The sequence below is a fragment of the Brassica napus genome, chromosome C2 (genome assembly GCF_020379485.1).
Source record: "Brassica napus cultivar Da-Ae chromosome C2, Da-Ae, whole genome shotgun sequence".
Classification (NCBI taxonomy): domain Eukaryota; kingdom Viridiplantae; phylum Streptophyta; class Magnoliopsida; order Brassicales; family Brassicaceae; genus Brassica; species Brassica napus.
In genome coordinates, this window is record NC_063445.1 from 35988491 (window position 1) to 36007110 (window position 18620).

The 18620-nt window shown below is 33.5% G+C and overlaps 3 protein-coding genes across 14 annotated transcripts; 2 read left to right on the forward strand and 1 right to left on the reverse strand.

Annotated features, from left to right (window-relative positions):
• Positions 1 to 1476: 1476 nt before the first annotated feature.
• Positions 1477 to 2674, forward strand: LOC106390118 (60S ribosomal protein L9-2). The gene is made up of 3 exons (XM_013830509.3): positions 1477 to 1955; positions 2035 to 2157; positions 2427 to 2674. The coding sequence occupies exons 1-3, from the start codon at positions 1581 to 1583 to the stop codon at positions 2511 to 2513; spliced, it is 585 nt and encodes a 194-aa protein (XP_013685963.1). The 5' UTR covers positions 1477 to 1580; the 3' UTR covers positions 2514 to 2674.
• Positions 2675 to 7103: 4429 nt separating this feature from the next.
• Positions 7104 to 9601, reverse strand: LOC106390119. Of its 11 annotated transcripts, XM_048748467.1 has the most exons (10): positions 9389 to 9596; positions 9112 to 9238; positions 8662 to 8902; positions 8462 to 8590; positions 8289 to 8373; positions 8119 to 8155; positions 7949 to 8039; positions 7725 to 7854; positions 7574 to 7629; positions 7104 to 7461 (listed from the first exon to the last, which is right to left on the reverse strand). In XM_048748467.1, the coding sequence occupies exons 3-10, from the start codon at positions 8808 to 8810 to the stop codon at positions 7365 to 7367; spliced, it is 774 nt and encodes a 257-aa protein (XP_048604424.1). In that variant the 5' UTR covers positions 8811 to 8902; positions 9112 to 9238; positions 9389 to 9596; the 3' UTR covers positions 7104 to 7364. The 11 variants fall into 11 exon arrangements, 10 of the variants coding, with proteins under 10 accessions (XP_048604424.1, XP_048604427.1, XP_048604426.1 ...); XM_048748470.1 differs by having other exon boundaries at positions 7104 to 7497; positions 9112 to 9601; XM_048748469.1 differs by having other exon boundaries at positions 7104 to 7434; positions 9112 to 9600.
• A 282-nt stretch (positions 9602 to 9883) lies between these two features.
• On the forward strand, positions 9884 to 17449 carry LOC106392239 (probable methyltransferase PMT17). 2 transcript variants are annotated; one of them, XM_022696932.2, is made up of 5 exons: positions 9884 to 11009; positions 11113 to 11323; positions 11398 to 11698; positions 11763 to 12230; positions 17028 to 17449. In XM_022696932.2, the coding sequence occupies exons 1-5, from the start codon at positions 10362 to 10364 to the stop codon at positions 17260 to 17262; spliced, it is 1863 nt and encodes a 620-aa protein (XP_022552653.1). In that variant the 5' UTR covers positions 9884 to 10361; the 3' UTR covers positions 17263 to 17449. The 2 variants fall into 2 exon arrangements, with proteins under 2 accessions (XP_022552653.1, XP_013688498.2); XM_013833044.3 differs by lacking the exon at positions 17028 to 17449 and adding an exon at positions 12333 to 12708.
• The last annotated feature ends 1171 nt before the right edge of the window (positions 17450 to 18620 follow it).

An 18620-nucleotide genomic window follows, 5' to 3' on the forward strand; every position in this document is an offset into this window, starting at 1 on the left:
ATCTTTAATCAAAATATGGGCTCAATCGCAACCTGAGAAGGTCTCCATCCATATCTAAACATCTGACGTTTATTTGTAGTTCTGCACCTTAAAAAGCTCCAAAATCATCATAGTTCTCCAGAATGTACCTGAACATGAAAACACTCTAAAATAGACTCTAAATAGGTCATATGCCATGGTCTAAAAATGGTAAAATTAATGGTATATCAGGCACTCTGTAGACAATGTGGTCTGCAGGTCGAGTTGGCCGAGCAACTGAATCTGGGACCTAAAGCTCACTCCAAACCCTCATATCATGACCGGATCCAATGGTTTTCTGCAAACCCGACTTAAGTAGTTGTTTCGCTGCCATGATACTACGCCATCCAAATGATGGTGAATACATCTGTCGGTCTTCTAAAGGAGATGCATGATTGTAATATCTTTCTTTTAAAACACGTGCCAATAAGGACGACGAAATTGAATTACTCTCCATAATTGTTTTGTAAAAAGCGATATATTGAAATCATGGAGATCTCGAAATCCTAGTTCCCCCCATATTCTTTGAGGTACAAATTTCATCTCATGCAATCCAATGTAAACATGTGATGTTTTGTTTTGAGCTCCACCAAAAGTTTGAAATCATGATTCTTAATTTGTCAAACTGCATTGTGGAAGAAGGAAACACGACATCACAAATGTCGGAACCTCCTGAGTCACAGATTTTACTTAGACTTATTTTTCTCCTTTTTAATAATAATCGTGATGACCATGTGTTAGGCGCGTTCATTGAGTTGATCTTGTACAAAGGAGAAAAGTGTCATCTTCTATCCACAATTTTGCGTGGGCAATCCTAGGTACAATATTCTCATGCTTCCTTCAGTTAAAAAATCCAAAACATTTTTAATATCTTGTTTTAGAGAATTATCAACTTGGTTTCCAAAAACGATGAATAATTTTGCCTCATTTAATATTTGTTCCGATGCTCTTCGTATATATATATATATTATATCTAAAATATTCATAATCTCCGGTATATCTAAAATGTTCTAATTTTATTTCAAAATCTAATATTTTTTCTGAATTTTAAATCTTAATTTTTTTCCTAAGCCCCAACCCTTCTCAAAACCTGGTTCCTAATTAATCTAATAGATAGAAATATCTTTTACCTCTTTAACGTATGTTTTTAAGATATCCATTGTGATCATAAATTTTCAAGAATCTGATGTTACAGAGTTTCACATAATGGCTCGAGAGGTTATGTTCGTTTGTAAGTTGCTATCATCGACAAATAACAACAAACAATCGAATATTGCTGCTGTTATTCGTTTAAATGTCGATGTTATTAATGTTTAGTTGTTCGTTTAGTGATTAAGGTTCATACAAGGACAAGGACAAACAACAATTTAGTAATGAATCTGGTGGGTTTTAGTTGACTTAAAAGCCCATTTTTGTATTGCCTTTAAACCCATTTAGTATTACCAGAGGGGAAAAAACCTATCAGACCACGTGACCTATTTATAAGCGAACTTAGGGTTTCCTCTTGTACCCTAAACTCCACACCGAAACCCGCCGCCGTCGCTTTCTCTCACGCACGAAAGATGAAGACGATCTTGTCATCTGAGACGATGGACATCCCCGAAGGCGTCGTCATCAAGGTTCACGCCAAGGTTATCGAAGTCGAAGGCCCACGCGGGAAACTCACTCGTGATTTCAAGCATCTCAACCTCGATTTCCAGCTCATCAAAGATGCCGTCACTGGCAAGCTACAGCTCAAGATCGATTCGTGGTTCGGATCTCGCAAAGCCAGTGCTTCCATCAGGACTGCCTTGAGCCACGTTAGCAATCTCATCGCCGGTGTCACTCAGGGTTTCCTTTACAAGATGAGGTTTGTGTACGCTCATTTTCCGATCAACGCTTCGATCTCCGGTAACAACAAGTCTATTGAGATCCGTAACTTCCTTGGGGAGAAGAAGGTTCGTGTCGCACTTCTGTTTTGCTTGATTTGATAGCTTTTGTCTTTTGTTTGGTAATGTAATGAAATGGTATGAACAGGTGAGGAAGGTTGATATGTTGGATGGTGTTACCATTGTTCGGTCTGAGAAGGTTAAGGATGAGATTACTCTTGAGGGAAATGATATCGAGCTAGTCTCTCGGTCATGCGCTTTGATCAACCAGGTACTCTCTGCTCTTCTTGATGCTAAAATGAAAATGGTGAATGTATGAAATGGGTTTCTATAAATGGTTATGTTTTTCCATTGTATGATCACTTTGGTCTCATATTATGAGATGGATGTCTACATAATGTTGTTTATAAACTAAGAAAAATGAATTGTAATGGTGTTGAATCTTGATTGCGATGTGGTTGGTGATGTTTTGCATTGTAAGCAGCAGTCTTTTTCCTTTGTCAACAATATTCTCATCTTGCTGTTTGTTTGATTTTGTAGAAATGCCATGTGAAGAAGAAGGATATCAGAAAGTTTCTTGATGGTATCTATGTGAGCGAGAAGGGCAAGATCGCTGTTGAAGAATGAAGGCAGTATGGTGGAAGAGTGATATAGTCGTCGTAGCTTTCTGTTAACTTCTCGTATGGGTTTGTAGTTTTGATTCCTTTGGACCAATTGATAATGCAAACTCATTATCCTTTATGTTTGGGTGTTTATTTACCATGTTCTATTTAAAGTTTTTGAGACTATCTTTCTTCTTTACTTGGAATTGGTTTTGAGTTATATGCTGTTTTATTCAACTTCAAAGAATATATACTTTCTAGTTTCCTCATAAGAGTTGAGATCCAGTAAAAAACTAATTTTAAGAATATATTCGTTTAGCTTCCTAACCTTGATTTTCTCCAACAAGATTTGTTTATCTCAACAAAACAGGAGATATAGAAGCATTTGTAGAGTTGTGTCAGTCAAATAGGAAGCAAAGCAAACATTTTGTTTCGATGCTTAGGGTTCATAGACTACTGTATATAGATATTCAACTTTACTCCCAAGTCTCCACGACTTTCCCTTGCTTCAAGGTATATACACAACCCTCAATACTTTGTGTATGCCTCCATTTCCATGTACTTAAAGTCTCTTAAAAGCCAGTGGTTTCCTTGTTAATGACGAAATGGTTTGAACTATGAACACAGTTCCATAAAACATAGCTTCTAAAGGGAATCAATATCATTTTTAATCAGGTTTCTCTTTAGTATGTACTAGTGGTATTCCGGCGCTACGCGTCGGGTTCGTATGTTTTATTACAACTCATTTTATGGTCTTAATAAAGAAAATATGTTCAAAAGTATGAAAATGAAAATTTATTGAAAGAAAATGATATTTTTATGATCCATTTGATAGTGGTTAACGACCGTACTTATTTTGAAGTTGCTTAGTTTAAAGTGTAATAGCATAAGTGGTTGTGACTAATCGATTCAATAAAAGTAGAATAAAAAGCCAATAGTCGTAACAAAGTTAATTAAGTTGGAATTTAAACATGAAGTAAAATTGATGTTTTATTTAAAGGTATGTAATGAAGTTTTGTTTATATATTTTTCTTATTTTATTTTTGGTAAGAAATCTATTATGACAATGGACCATATTACGAAATGAGGAAAAATATTTATATATTTTATTTTAAAATTAAAATGAAAAATAAAAAAAAAGTAGTATGTAAATGAAACTAAAAACTGGAACATAAGAAACACATTTATAAATTATAATAATTCTGAATCATATATGACTTTTCCTATATCTGAGCCAGCTTATATTTGTACGAAACCATTGATCATTGCAGCGGAAATGTAACATATGGTCAGAAGTAAGAGAGCGTAGATAGGTTTCATTGTTAACTTCAAACCACTATTTATGTAATTTAATTATGGACATTTGTAAGTAGCTATTTTGATTAGTTTGAAAATTTACTATTGTAGTTGCTATTTGTGTCGAGGCGGTTTCCCTTTTAAGAAAATGAGATATGATTGCATCATGAAAACCATAGAGATTATCTTATGGTGAATGCTGTAGGATTTTATAGGAAATCATAGGAAATAATGTATTTTCGCTAATATGTTTGGTGGTATAGTGCATCTTCGGATATGTTATTTATTTGACAAAGTGAACATATACAAATAGTTTTGGTAGAAGATAAATAATGTATTTTTTGTTGTTAAGAACATAAAGGCTACTTTATCGATGCATTAATTGAAGCTATAAAGTTTGTATAAGAGTCCATAACATTTTATAAAGATCTATAAATATTTTACAAAAGTTAATATATCATTTGTAAAGTTTATAAATCATTTATAAACTAATCTGAGATTGCATAAAGTTTTGAAAAGTACCTTTCAAAGTCACTTATATGTCATCTTATCTATTAAAATAGAAGTCATGACTTATTTCATGTGTGATATTTTGAAATGGATCTTTTACTAGAATATTATTTATATCATTTTTGTATGTGTATAGTAAAATCTTAACAATATATTTGATTCTCTTATTTATTCCCATCAATATATAACTAACTCAATATTAACTATTACATAAATGTGATTGTTAACCATTAATTTGTTATTTGATATCATGTATCTCCGTGAACGCTTCTTGATGGAAGCCTGGAAGAAAACTTCAGAATCAACAAAAACATGATGCTGAGTTCACGAGGAAGTTCACAACGAACTTGGTGTCGAATTGAATTGGATTTGAGGGATTAAGCCTCTGGTCATAGTAAGGTAGCGGAAACCATCCAGCTGCCGACGAGGTCTTAGAAGTTTTTAATTGAAATATAAGGTTTTGCTGTAACATCGATTTATGTCTTTACAAAGATAGTGTAACAGTTTAAAATGTATGACTATATGATGGTTGCGTTTGTTGGCTTGATTCGTAATGTTGAGATGTCCAATTAACCATGACGTTGGGATAAAACCAATATCATCTCTTAATTTCAAGACAGGTTTTGTTTCTTGTATTGGTTCTCTATCTCAGTTTCATCTCTTTGTTTCAAGTGGTGATACTTTTGTCTTTCTTGAAAAATGCTTGGGTTTATAAACAAGTTGTTTTCCTTTCTACTTTTTTTTATAGTTGTGTTGATTGGAGTTCATATGGGGTTGGTTCTGTTTTTGATGTTAGATAACTTATTCGAGAAGATATTGCAAAGATCACTAGAAGAAGCCAAGAGTGGTGAAATTTTTTAAGGAATCTGTATAGAATATTGGCGATGGCCATTTCCTCTTTCGTATACAATAACATTTTCAGTATTTTATAATTTTCAGGAATGATTTTTTTTTGTCTCCTTGACAGAAACTTGTGATCCCATTGAAGAATTAGAAGATTGCTGAGGAACTGCTGTTGGGAAAACTGCAAGGCTTATAGATACTTTAAGTGTCTAGATTACATTATAAGATGGCATAGAGGTCACATCAAATAATGCTGCATTAGGATTACCAAGTGGTGAAGAAGAATCAGTTTGTACCGGCGAATGTCATGAAGACAAGGATGTTGTAACTAGACTCTTGAGAGATATGCAAATATGTGATGCAAGAGCTGTGTTTGATTCGTATTTCCTAAGCAGATGGTTCAAGAAGTCATCTTCTCGTGGTGAATCAAGATTTGTGGCTTGCTTCTCGGGGTAAGCGTTTCGTTAGTTCTAACTTCTAACTATGAAAGCAAGTTTCTCACTAAACATCGTACTCAGTCCTCTTTTACAGGGACTCTCCGCTAGGGCTCTCCACCAAACAAAGAAGATATTAAGTCCCGAAAAGCCGCGTAGCTGCACCGCTCATGGCCGTTTGAATTTCTTTTCCTTTAGTTCTATGAACCTCCCTATCTCAACGTAAGTAACAAAGCAAAAAAACCGGAATGCTTTTGTATTCTTAACACGCAGAACAAACTGAGAGTTTGTATATATGCAAAATGATTCATATTCACGAGTTTATTATGCAATACAACTTTATGTTTGGAAAAAAAACAACCAGAAAAAATCACCTTTGAATGATAATTGTTATTTCAACAACTAGGTTGTATGGGTAGATTTCGCCTCAAAATAGTACTGTACATATAGTAAAGACCCTTGTTTTTATTTTGTTAAAACATATAGTAAAAATCCTAGAAATACTAGCGTCTAATTTGTATTTGTCATTCCACATGTTCGACTAACATAAAATTTTGAATTGCATCCATGATCCATTTATAATGATGTTTGTTACTATAGAAGCATAGAATATAAATTGAAATATGTTGTGTCATTTGTAAAAAATATTTCGATTTATATTATTTGCATACAACTATTTTATGGAATAATAATAATCCATACTAATATTCTGAATTATGAAATTGTGTAACATATACTAATGTATAAAATTATTTGTCAAAATTTTAAACCAAATTGAATTGTGTTAACTAATTTGTTTGAAATGTATATCCGCAAAATGTATCAAAATATATTTTTATACCAATTAACATATATGTATGACAAAAACCAAAAATACAAGTATACTCTTAAAAAAATAATATCTAAGCTAATATTAAATTGAATGAAATTTATCGTAAATTTTTATACCGGGAGCTTGTGGTCAAGTGGTAAGGGGAAGAGTTTGGGATGTCACCACATTTCAAGTTCGATCCACCTGTCATGCGAAACTAAGTTATATTTTCCTGGTCATCGTAAATGGATATGAGCTACTGCTTTTAGGTCTATTTGAATACCCGGGAGATGATCTATCCGTGGGCTGCACCTCCCATCCGGAGGTTAGATATGTGTCTTTAATAGACCCGAGTTTAACCCTTTACTTCGTCCAAAACAAAAAAATTATCGTAAATATCATAGAATGTAAAGTTTTAGTTAGTGTTATGTTTTACTAAAATATATATCACTAATAAATTGAAAAAATCAATTATGCATCATTTTTTGAAATTATCAAATTCCAATGCTTTTTAACCAATAGTCTTTCAATAAATTCAATTAATTTTATTGAAATTTTCAGTTTTTGTATAGAAAACATAAAAAATCTATCTTTGTGAAACACATTTTTTTAAAAGTTATATCTTAATGAAACGGAAGGAGTATCACTAATCTTGTGAACCAAATATTTATATATATATATATATATATATAAATTAAAATAATCACCCGCACGGTCAAGATCTAGTAAATCCTTATAAAATGATAGTAGTGAACACATCTTTGTTTTATTCTCTCTGATTGTATTACCCTAAATAAATATTCCATTTGTTTCAATGACCACATTGTAGGTAACTATGGTCCATGAATTCCATCACGGCACTCATTTCCCTTTCCGCCTCAATTGACAGAGACTTCTGCCTTCGCTTCACCTGACTCTTCCTCGCTTTTCTGAGCTTCTCTCGAGCAGCTAAAGCTAGTGACTTTGCCTAATCTGCTCTTTGTTAAGTTCTTGCATCTTCTTGGCTATTCATGTGCATCTCTCCTCTCTTGCTTCTTCCCTGTTTCTCTGAACTGACATAGCTTCTATACGTTGGGTTTCTAAGAGATATTTACCCCAAAAAAGTTCCAGACTTTCTATAAGATTAAATACACAGCAGAGCTAAAGAAGATCGATCTGAACTAATTAGTACAAAATAAAAGACTCACTAACCTCAAGATCTGCAACTTAAAGTTGGGGGCTGTAGCTTCCACAATACCAGAATCACCCTACAAAGCAGCAATATGCAAAACAGTATAAGAAAACTATTAAAAAAGAGTAAAATCTATACACCATTCTTCAAATTTCTAGAACTCAAATCCACCATTGTATTAGAAAAATACAGACGATTGCCAGTGACCAACACAACTTTTGGTTCTGACCCATAGCTTTTCAATTTGTCATAAAATACGTAAGCTAATCCGTCAAAAAGGCTTACACATTCATACACATCCCTGCCAAGTCAATGAAAATAACATCTATGAAGAGATAAATAACGGACATAGTTTAAAACGATGACAGCCACTGAAGTTTCAACTTAGCGAGTACCTATCGATATGTAAAGTAAGAATAACATGCTGTGAGCTATGTGTCCGATCGTTGATTGTGCTCCTGATAGCAGTTAGCTCACCAAGTATATCTTGAAAGTTTAAAAGTCCAGTTCCGTGAATATAGTGGAAACTTGGTAAGGCCTTAGATATAGAAGATTTAAATCATACCTGGTAGTTTTCTGTTAGTATTTGCCAAAGACAATATCTGGTCGTAGTTACAGAACCGAATACATGAGAACCGAGAAAAACGGAACTCAGAAAGAGAGTTTATGAATTGATTCTGAAATTAGACAAAACATGAATAGAGCTAAAAAAAGAGAAGAAGGGTGGTGAGTTACCGAGAGACGGTCTATGTAATTGTTCAACTCAGCAACACAGTCTTCTTTATCCCATTGTCCTTTAACGAACTTTTGGGAGTACCATCTGCAGAATAAAAATAAAGGATGCAACTAAATGGTGTTGGAGAGATTTATAGAGCAAAAAAAAAAAGATTTATCATAAAGGGAAGTACTTGAGACGAAGAAGGAGGTTAACAATCAGTGGTCCAGATACCTCACTAAAGAACAAAAGACCACAGCGGAAATCCACTTGTCTGCGGGAAACGGTGCTGACAAATCTCTGAAACTGGGATTCCACTTGTCTGCAAAGAAAGAATATTAAGATAACATCATCCAATGATGGAGAGAACACGTACGGGGAAAGGGAAACAACCTTAGACATCCATTTAGTGACTTCTTTGACTCCACGGTGCTGAGATAGAGGCAGAACATAAATCTCCATACCGTTACAAGTATTGAGAACAGCAGCTTCTTCAAGAAAGATGATTCAAACTGTATAACTCGGTGATAGCTCGTGGCCATTCAGCTTTGGGAAAAGAAAGCTTCTCATGCATCTCAACAGGAGTTGTGTGAATGTTAAGGCCAATCACCCAATGCTGCTTCTTTCGTGTATACTGGTGATAATCAATCAGAGTTCAAAGCAGAACTTAATCCCTTGAAGAAGTATACAATCTCTATTATAGAAATCATATGCAATTAAACACAGCTCAGAGATTAAAGAGAAAGGTCAAAGATGATTGCTTTTACGACAAACTTAAATCAAAACTTCGAATAGCTTTTAAAACTTCCAACTTAAAAGAAACCCAGACGCAGAGACACGTACGGTCAATAGCATAGGTCTTGAGCTGCTCCAGAGCCGAGATGCTAGCTGGCTTGGACGGAGAAATCTCTCAACGGGCTCTCTGGCTCAAGACTCATCTTGACCGTTGTTCATCGGAAGATCACGAGTCCTGAGATGGAGTTAGAGAAGAAGATGGATCATTTGGATTCGATAACAGCATATTCTGCTTCGAGTTGACAAGGAAGGCGTTAGAAACAGCCATAGAGCAATCAGAACACAAAATTAGAAAACGAAAAAACAGAAACCGTCGTAAACTTGCCATCAACAGATCAGCACCCATGAAGATAAGTTTCTTAAAAGGTCCCATATCTTGCCATGGATCCGTAACAGATCAAGTCCGATCTTTCCAGAATTGAAGGAAACACGATACTCTCCCGATAGCAACCTAAGGATGAGGAGCCGTACAGTCAGAGCTACGCGGATAGAAGATGGAAATAAAACGACACTTCGACACTTTTTGTTTTATGGGTCAAACCTAAATGCCTCCAGCGCTGAAATAATTTGGGCCGTCCTAATATAAGGTTTTATAAGTTTCGGTATCATAAGTCATATCGTTTCGACTTTTTCGGGAAAACTAACGAAGCCCAAATGAAATAGAAAAATCAAGAGATGCCAGGTGGCGTGATTTGCCCCTATCTACTTGCTGACGTGGCAGCAGGAGATGAGAGAAAACTCCATTTTATTATTATAGATAGATATAGATAGATTATAGATAGATTATAGATGACCAAGAAATATTTTTTTAGAACACTGTATTTTTGTCTAGAAAAATGTAGCCTGTCTATTATTCTTCACATGGATTTCTATACAGTATATATATGTATATGCATATTTAAGGTTTCATTTACATTCAAGAAACAATGTTTATATATGGCAAACCGAGTATAAAGAGCGAATGGAAGAAAATGAGGCTTGTTCTTGGTCAACCTCCTCTTTTCTCTCTAACTAACTGACCTTTAGTTCTTGTTTTGCTAAAGAATCTCCCGTTTTGTTGCCTAATTTTGTTTTATCTTCTTTTTTTTTATCGTTCAGTAATCTTAATTATGCTTTCTACGATGGAGGTGATTCACATGTGACACATTCCTTTTACAAAATCCACCATGACCTTCACCTTCTTATCCAATAAGTCATAATTTGTAATCGAATTTGATAATCAAACTTTGATCCATTGTTCAATCTCTTTTCGATCACTCCTTTTGCCTCTGACAAAGTTTCAGTATTTGTACTCAAGAATGGCGAAAGACAACACTGGTCTTCATCACCAAACAGAAGCAAGAAGAAAGAAACTAACTTTGGTTCTTGGTGTAAGCGGGCTATGTATTTTGTTTTACGTTTTAGGCGCATGGCAAACCAGCAATGTCCCAGCTTCTTACTCCAAAATAGGATGTGAGACTCAATCAAATCCTTCTTCTGAGTCAGCTGACTTAGATTTCAAAAGCCATAATCAGTTTGAGTTCAAGGAAACAAACCTAACCATCAAGAACTTCGAACCATGTGACTTATCCCTCAGTGAATACACACCTTGCGAAGATCGACAAAGAGGAAGAAGATTCGATAGGAACATGATGAAATATAGAGAAAGACACTGTCCTTCAAAAGATGAGCTTCTCTATTGTTTGATTCCTCCTCCACCAAACTACAAGATTCCATTCAAATGGCCTCAAAGCAGAGACTACGCTTGGTATGACAACATCCCTCACAGGGAGCTCAGTGTTGAGAAGGCAGTCCAAAACTGGATTCAAGTAGAAGGTGACCGGTTTAGATTCCCTGGTGGTGGAACTATGTTCCCCCGTGGAGCTGATGCTTATATTGATGACATTGCTAGGCTCATTCCCCTTACTGCTGGTGGAATCAGAACAGCTATTGACACTGGATGTGGTGTAAGTTGTTCAGTTTCAATATTATATTCTTTTTTTTTTTTGGTAATCATGTTAAATTCATACATTTTTTTGGTAATATTATAGAGATTTTGTTTTGAATCAGGTTGCGAGTTTTGGTGCTTACCTCTTGAAGAGAGACATTATGGCTGTGTCTTTTGCACCAAGAGACACACATGAGGCTCAGGTCCAGTTTGCTTTAGAACGGGGAGTTCCTGCCATAATCGGGATCATGGGATCAAAAAGACTTCCTTATCCAGCTAGAGCTTTTGATCTTGCTCATTGCTCTCGTTGTTTGATCCCTTGGTTTAAAAATGGTAAGTCTCTCCCATGTGAATGGAACTAGTCTCTTTTTCTCATGTCCATTAACAAACTAATTTTTTTTATCCAGAGGGTTTGTACCTAATGGAGGTTGACCGGGTTTTAAGACCGGGCGGTTACTGGATCCTCTCCGGTCCACCTATAAACTGGAAACAGTACTGGAGAGGATGGGAAAGAACAGAGGAGGATTTAAAGAAAGAACAAGATTCAATAGAGGATGTAGCAAAGAGTCTTTGCTGGAAGAAAGTGATTGAGAAAGGAGATTTAGCCATTTGGAGAAAGCCTATCAATCACATTGAGTGTAAGAAGCTCAAACAAAACAACAAGTCACCTCCACTGTGCACCTCGGACAACAACGCAGACTTCGCTTGGTAACTCCCATCTGGTCTAACTTTGTGGAAAAGAGTTGAAACTTGGATCTCTCTTTTGTTTTAGGTACAAAGACTTGGAATCTTGCATAACGCCATTACCAGAAACAAACAATCCAGAGGAATCTTCGGACGGTGCGCTCGAGGATTGGCCAGACCGAGCATTCGCGGTTCCTCCTAGGATCATTAGAGGAACGATACAAGACATCAACGCGGAGAAGTTCAGAGAAGACAACGAGGTTTGGAAAGAGAGGATAGCGTATTACAAGAAGATAGTCCCAGAGATTTCACACGGAAGATTCAGGAACATAATGGACATGAACGCTTACCTCGGTGGATTCGCCGCGTCCATGCTGAAATACCCGTCATGGGTCATGAATGTTGTTCCGGTCGATGCAGAGAAACAAACGTTAGGTGTGATATACGAGCGTGGACTGATTGGGACGTATCAAGACTGGTGTGAAGGATTCTCTACTTATCCAAGAACTTATGATATGATTCACGCGGGAGGATTGTTTAGCTTATACGAAAACAAGTAAGTAGCGTTAAGTATGATGAGCTTCCGACTCAAAACTTTGTGCGTTATATATTATTTTAAGTTATTTACTTCTGATGTGAGTTTCTTATGTGTTGTAAGGTGTGATTTGACGTTTATATTGTTGGAGATGGATAGAATACTGAGACCAGAAGGAACGGTTGTGATGAGAGATAATGTGGAGACGTTGACTAAAGTAGAGAGGATAGCCAAGGGAATGAAGTGGAACACTCAGATTGTAGATCATGAGAAAGGTCCGTACAATCCTGAGAAGATTCTTGTTGCTGTTAAAACTTATTGGACTGGTCAGCCTTCTAACAACAACAACAACTAATGTTCTCAACTCTCTTTGGTCGTTTGAAGTCCATGTCCTCTCGTGTGTGTTTTTTTTACTAAATTTCTGTTTTCTACTTCTTTTCTAAACTCATGATGTTTAATGACGCAATCAGGTTCAGTAACAAACAATTTCAAGAAGACTTTTGACTTCACATACTTTATAAGTTATTATACTTTTTATTAGGATAAAATCTGCGCCTTGCACAGAGTTCAGAGCGAAAAATTATGAAAATATATAATATAATATATATAACATATCTATATTCGTATATTTGATCGATTATATATGTAATCACTTATGATTGATTCAAAAACTTTGCAATGCTTGGTAATAGACCATGATTTGATCGGTTATATATGTAATCACTTAGGATTGATTTTTTTACAACCTTAGGATTGATTCAATGCTTGGTTATATATGTAATATTATATTCTCAAAACAAATGCATAAGTGATTAAGATTCGCATACAATAATTAGCCGAAATTCTGTTATATGAAGCCTTCAAAAATCTACATATATGACAACGAATCCCAGGTTGGTATCTCCATTTTTGATAAATCTGCTATTCGATGCATCAGAATAAAATGTGTTGAAATTTATTCTACTGTATATTGCACAGAGTATAATGATAGTCATTAATGCTGAAATCGTATATATTTTACAAAATATGTACATCACTTAATGTCTCTAAAATATTATGGCAAAACTAACATATTAGCATAACACACTAAATCTGTAGTATTTAATCTATATATTTTGTTTCTATAAACGAACAATACTGAATCATATATAAACTTGCATATCAAGCCAAAAAAATATATACATCCCCTAAATTGAAGGATTGATTATGACTAACTATAAAACAAAATCATGTACTTGGAAAAATGTATATAGTCAATAATACTACTGAATAATGATTTACCATAAAAAAAATTCACAAAATTTATATTTCACGAATATTGTGGACCTATAAATCAAGCGGTCAAATATGGTCTGATTTATTATTGAATTTTATAGTTCAGTATGTTACTCACGATAAAAACCTGGACAAATTTAATTTAATGGTTTGTGAATTTCCAAGAACTTTAAAGAACTACACTAAACGTGATAGATTGTAAATGAAAAGTCTGATTTCTCACGACATTGAACTATCACTATGTAGGTGATGAAGCTTTGAATTTGCTTTAGTGCTTTACAGACGAATGACACAACGATTTGTGATGGTGACAAAGCTTTGAATTAATATTTTGATTGCCCTATGACCAAGCTATATATTGATAGTTTCACCGAGTGTCATACTGTTTTCATAATGGAAATAGAGAACAATGAAATTGATAAGTTGAATGTTAGTGACATATTTTGTGGTTTTCGATGGGGAGGTTCAGTACCGGTCCTAAGTTTTGCCAGGCCCCATTCAAAAATAACATATATATCTATTTTTTAGTACAAAATTTAATTTATTATTGTAATTATATATTTTTGAAAATGAATAATGATTAAAACGACTTTTATTTGTTTTAGTATATGTATTTTATATTTTCTTAATTGATTTATTAATATAATATTTATTACTTTGATATGTTTAGATATTTTATTCTAACTAAATCTACAAAAGTATCACATTTTTATATAATTTTACAATTTTTGTAGAAATAAAATGAAACCACAAAGTAGGCCCTATCCCAATGTATCATGGGTTTGGGGTCAAGCCCGGCACTGGGGAGGTTGAATCCCATACTCAAATTTAGATCAACTTTTGTTTTAACTGATTGTAAAGGGGTTATGTAACGTAAATTAACATTTTAATTGAATGACAATTCAGCAAAAATTTTTGTAATTATTATAAACTTAAGTTACAGTTTTTTAAATGTTTCTCTACTAATATATAAGGGATATTTGTTTAGCACAGTTCTTTTTTTTTGTTGCTAAAGTATAAATTTCATTTTGAAGTAATGTCGATTTGATTACAAAAAAAACTTGAAACCACTTTATGCTCGAGAGCATATTAGATTCAAAGAGCCGCTAAAAACGGTAAAAAGATCCAAATCATCACAATGAAATCTAAATTGTCCCGAGAGACAAATCTAGTGTTGGGATATATTGAAATACAATAAAATATCTGAAATTTCTCTGTATTATTTTTATTAACCTGTATAAAGAAACCTCTCGACTACAAATCATTAAATGTTTTAAAATCTGTATTATCATTTATACATTATTCAAAATTTATTTATAAACTTTAAAACTAATTTATAAATTCTTATACATTATTTTATCAATCTTACAGTCGATTTATAAAGTTTCATAAATATTTTAACACTCTTACAAATGATTAATACGGCTTCACAGTAATTTTAAAAGTTTATAAAATTTCTGATGCTTGTTAGGATGAAATCATAGAAAGTTATTCGTGACATTATATAAACAAAAAAATGTAATAAGTAAAAAATAATATATCTAATATCTTTTTTTATTGATTAATAGGGAAAAATACAACGTATTGGTTCAGAAATAAAAGAAAAAAATAACCTTGCATTATTTTTGGGAGAATGAGGAATTTTGATCCGAAGGTCGGAAATCGTGTAAATAAGGAAAGAAGATTGGCATCCTACTCTAAATAGGAAGATTGGATTTATGAAATTATCCTCGACACTACTTAAGAGTTAATATAACTAAAATATTTTAAATTATTTGATGTTTGACAATGAGAATATAAGACACAAATTTTCTTATATCACTATTGCCAAATAGCAAATAATTTAATAATTCTAAGTTATATTAAGTTTTAAGTAGTGTTGATAATAATTAATTTAGGATTTACAAATTAATTTTATAATAAAGTAGTGTATAAAGATTGATAAATTATTTTTAAAAGCTTATAAATTAATATTAAACAATGCATAAGTGAAAATAAAAGTGTTAAAATGTTTAATGATTTCTAGTGATAAAATTCCTTGACTAGTTTTGAATCTGAAGAAACAATTCAATTAAATTTTCAACATTATAAACTCTTAATTTATAAATCGTCAACGTATGTCATCTTCCGTCATAGTATTTAAAATTTAAAATTAGATGAATATTTATTTTGTAAGATTTTTAGTTTAGAGTTTTTTCTACGATATATCATTAGTCGAGAGTTAGTCGAGAGTTTTTATTAGTTTAGTGACGCATTATCATATGTCATTTATTAAAATGCTTTTCAATCATTATATAAGAGATTCCTCTCAAGCCATACAAAAGGTACTCTGAATTGAACAAATGTCGCCTTTCTGATGGATTAAAGGCCACTTGTAATTCAGTAAAGCAACGTTATATACCATGATCCACATTTGTCATTCACTATATTACTAGTTGGTTGCTATTATTAACTCCACCGTTCTGTGGTACCTATTTTCTATAATTTAAATAGTTTGACCAAAAAGTATGACCAAAAAAAAGAAAATTTGTTTGACCAAAATGTAAAACTAGTCCTCGGCATATTATGTGAAATCTAAAAATCAAACCGGAACCAAACCAAAAAATCAAAATTAAAACTAGACCGAAATTTAGAAAAACTCGAGCAGTTCATATTTTTCTAAATCCAAAAGCTAAACTCAAATCTAATCAAGTATTTTTCAGTTTTCCAAGTTTTCAGAGCTTTTTTCAGTTTTTGGTTATAAATCCGAACTAAATTCGATTCCACTCTAAGTTTTATGAAAAAATTAGAAACTCGACTCGAACTTGACATTACCTGAATTTGACATTGCCTGAACCGATCTTATCTCTTTCAAAAATGTCCAGTTTTTAGACGGAGCTTAAATAATTCAATCTGAATAACCCAAAAATCAAATAATCTAAACCGACCTGAACTGACTGTTCTCAACTGGTGCAGATGATGTCTACACCAACAGAATGGCCGGCGTTCACTACACACATGGAGGAGTTTCTGCGATGTAAGGAATCTTTTCATCCCTTTACTATTTACTATATTCCGAAGGCACAAAACATAATGGCGGATAAGCTGATACGAGGTGTTAAAAAACAGCCTTCTGCAATGGTTTATTTTGACTCAATTCCTCTGAAGTGGCTTTTGGATGAGAAATCAACTTAGTTTCGTTTTAGCCTTTTGTTGTTAAAAAAAACCTGACCAGAACAAAAAAAAACGAATGCTCATCATTTTGTACAAATATTATTCCTTCATTTTAATAAGTATTTTTAAAAGATAAACCTTTGAAATAGTTTATGTATTTTTATAAATTAATGATTAATTATTAAAAAAAATTACAATGCACTTATAGTCAAACTTTATTATGTTTTTAATATCTATAACACACACATTTTTTTATTATTAAAAACAGAAAATGATAATTATATATGATTAAGTAGCGTTAAGTATGATGAGCTTCCGACTCAAAACTTTGTGCGTTATATATTATTTTAAGTTATTTACTTCTGATGTGAGTTTCTTACGTGTTGTAAGGTGTGATTTGACGTTGATATTGTTGGAGATGGATCGAATACTGAGACCAGAAGGAACGGTTGTGATGAGAGATAATGTGGAGACGTTGACGAAAGTAGAGAGGATAACCAAGGGAATGAAGTGGAACACTCAGATTGTAGATCATGGGAAAGGTCCGTACAATCCTGAGAAGATTCTTGTTGCTGTTAAAACTTATTGGACTGGTCAGCCTTCTAACAACAACAACAACAACTAGTGTTCTCAACTCTCTTTGGTCGCTTGAAGTCCATGTCCTCTCGTGTGTGTTTTTTTTACTAAATTTCTGTTTTCTACTTCTTTTCTAAACTCATGTTTAATGACGCAATCAGGTTTAGTAACAAACAATTTCAAGAAGACTTTTGACTTCACATACTTTTTATATGTTATACTTTTTATTAGGATAAGATCTGCGCTTTGTATAGAGTGAAAATTATGAAAATATATAATATAATATATATAAAATAACATATCTATATTCGTATATTTGATTGGTTATATATGTAATCCCTTATGATTGATTCAAAAACTTTGCAATGCTTGGTAATATACCATAATTTGATCGGTTATATATGTAATCACTTAGGATTGATTTTTTTTACAACATTAGGATTGATTCAATGCTTGGTTATATATATGTAATATTATACTCTCAAAACAAATGCATAAGTGATTAAGATCCGCATACGGCTATATCTAACAATACTAAAAGTGAGATATGCTCAATGGAGAGGGTGTCCACGTCAGACTAAAAGTTCTACCAATCAAATGCTTCTAATTTACCACGTCACTTACTCAACACAAAAACGGGCCTCTACGTGGCCTGTTAGTATTTTGTGTTAGCCCATCAGGCCAACTCTCCTACTCACGACTGTCGATATGTTTCATCTCTTCCACTTCTTCATTTTCTTTGAGCGTTGCCGATTCTTTCACCTCCCTTTCTTTTCCTCTTATTTAATAAAATCTTTCATCAATGAATCCAGAACGACCATCTCCTTCCCTTATCATAACCTTCTTCTTAATCTTCTACCTTTTCTTCCACATTTGATTGTTCCTGCAGAAACAGCCTTAAACAGTAACAATCGTCCAAACACAACACTCATAGCCGAGCAAATCGAACTTTGGTGGCCTTTTCTCATCAAACGAGTAAATATAACTTATTTTTCAGCGTCCAAGTAGCTTAAAGGTAAAATTTAGTTTTAGAAGCCATTCATTTTATTCAAAATTGCTTCATCTTATTCACTGTTGCCCAAAATATTAGTGATTCTGGTATTGCATCACGTAACTATATATGCTCAATGGAGAGGGTGTCCACGTCAGACTAAAAATTCTACCAATCAAATGCTTCTAATTTACCATGTCACTTACTCAACACAAAAACGGGCCTCTACGTGGCCTGTTAGTATTTTGTGTTAGCCCATCAGGCCAACTCTCCTACTCACGACTGTCGATATGTTTCGTCTCTTCCAGTTCTCCATTTTCTTTGAGCGTTGCTGATTCTTTCACCTCCCTTTCTTTTCCTCTTATTTAATAAAATCTTTCATCAATGAATCCAGAACGACCATCTCCTTCCCTTAT

Excerpts from the sequence above, each read along its gene's own strand:
- LOC106392239 (XM_022696932.2), top strand. The coding sequence starts at position 10,362 with ATGGCGAAAGACAACACTGGTCTTCATCACCAAACAGAAGCAAGAAGA. Across the intron at positions 11,324-11,397 it reads GATCCCTTGGTTTAAAAATG|AGGGTTTGTACCTAATGGAG; the intron begins GTAAGTCTCTCC and ends TTTTTTATCCAG. Across the intron at positions 11,699-11,762 it reads AACAACGCAGACTTCGCTTG|GTACAAAGACTTGGAATCTT; the intron begins GTAACTCCCATC and ends CTTTTGTTTTAG.
- LOC106390119 (XM_048748468.1), bottom strand. The coding sequence starts at position 8,810 with ATGGCCACGAGCTATCACCGAGTTATACAGTTTGAATCATCTTTCTTG. Across the intron at positions 8,374-8,461 it reads AACCTCCTTCTTCGTCTCAA|ATGGTACTCCCAAAAGTTCG; the intron begins GTACTTCCCTTT and ends TTTATTCTGCAG. Across the intron at positions 7,462-7,573 it reads TTTAAGTTGCAGATCTTGAG|AAACCCAACGTATAGAAGCT; the intron begins GTTAGTGAGTCT and ends AATATCTCTTAG.
- LOC106390118 (XM_013830509.3), top strand. The coding sequence starts at position 1,581 with ATGAAGACGATCTTGTCATCTGAGACGATGGACATCCCCGAAGGCGTC. Across the intron at positions 1,956-2,034 it reads ACTTCCTTGGGGAGAAGAAG|GTGAGGAAGGTTGATATGTT; the intron begins GTTCGTGTCGCA and ends TGGTATGAACAG. Across the intron at positions 2,158-2,426 it reads CATGCGCTTTGATCAACCAG|AAATGCCATGTGAAGAAGAA; the intron begins GTACTCTCTGCT and ends TTGATTTTGTAG.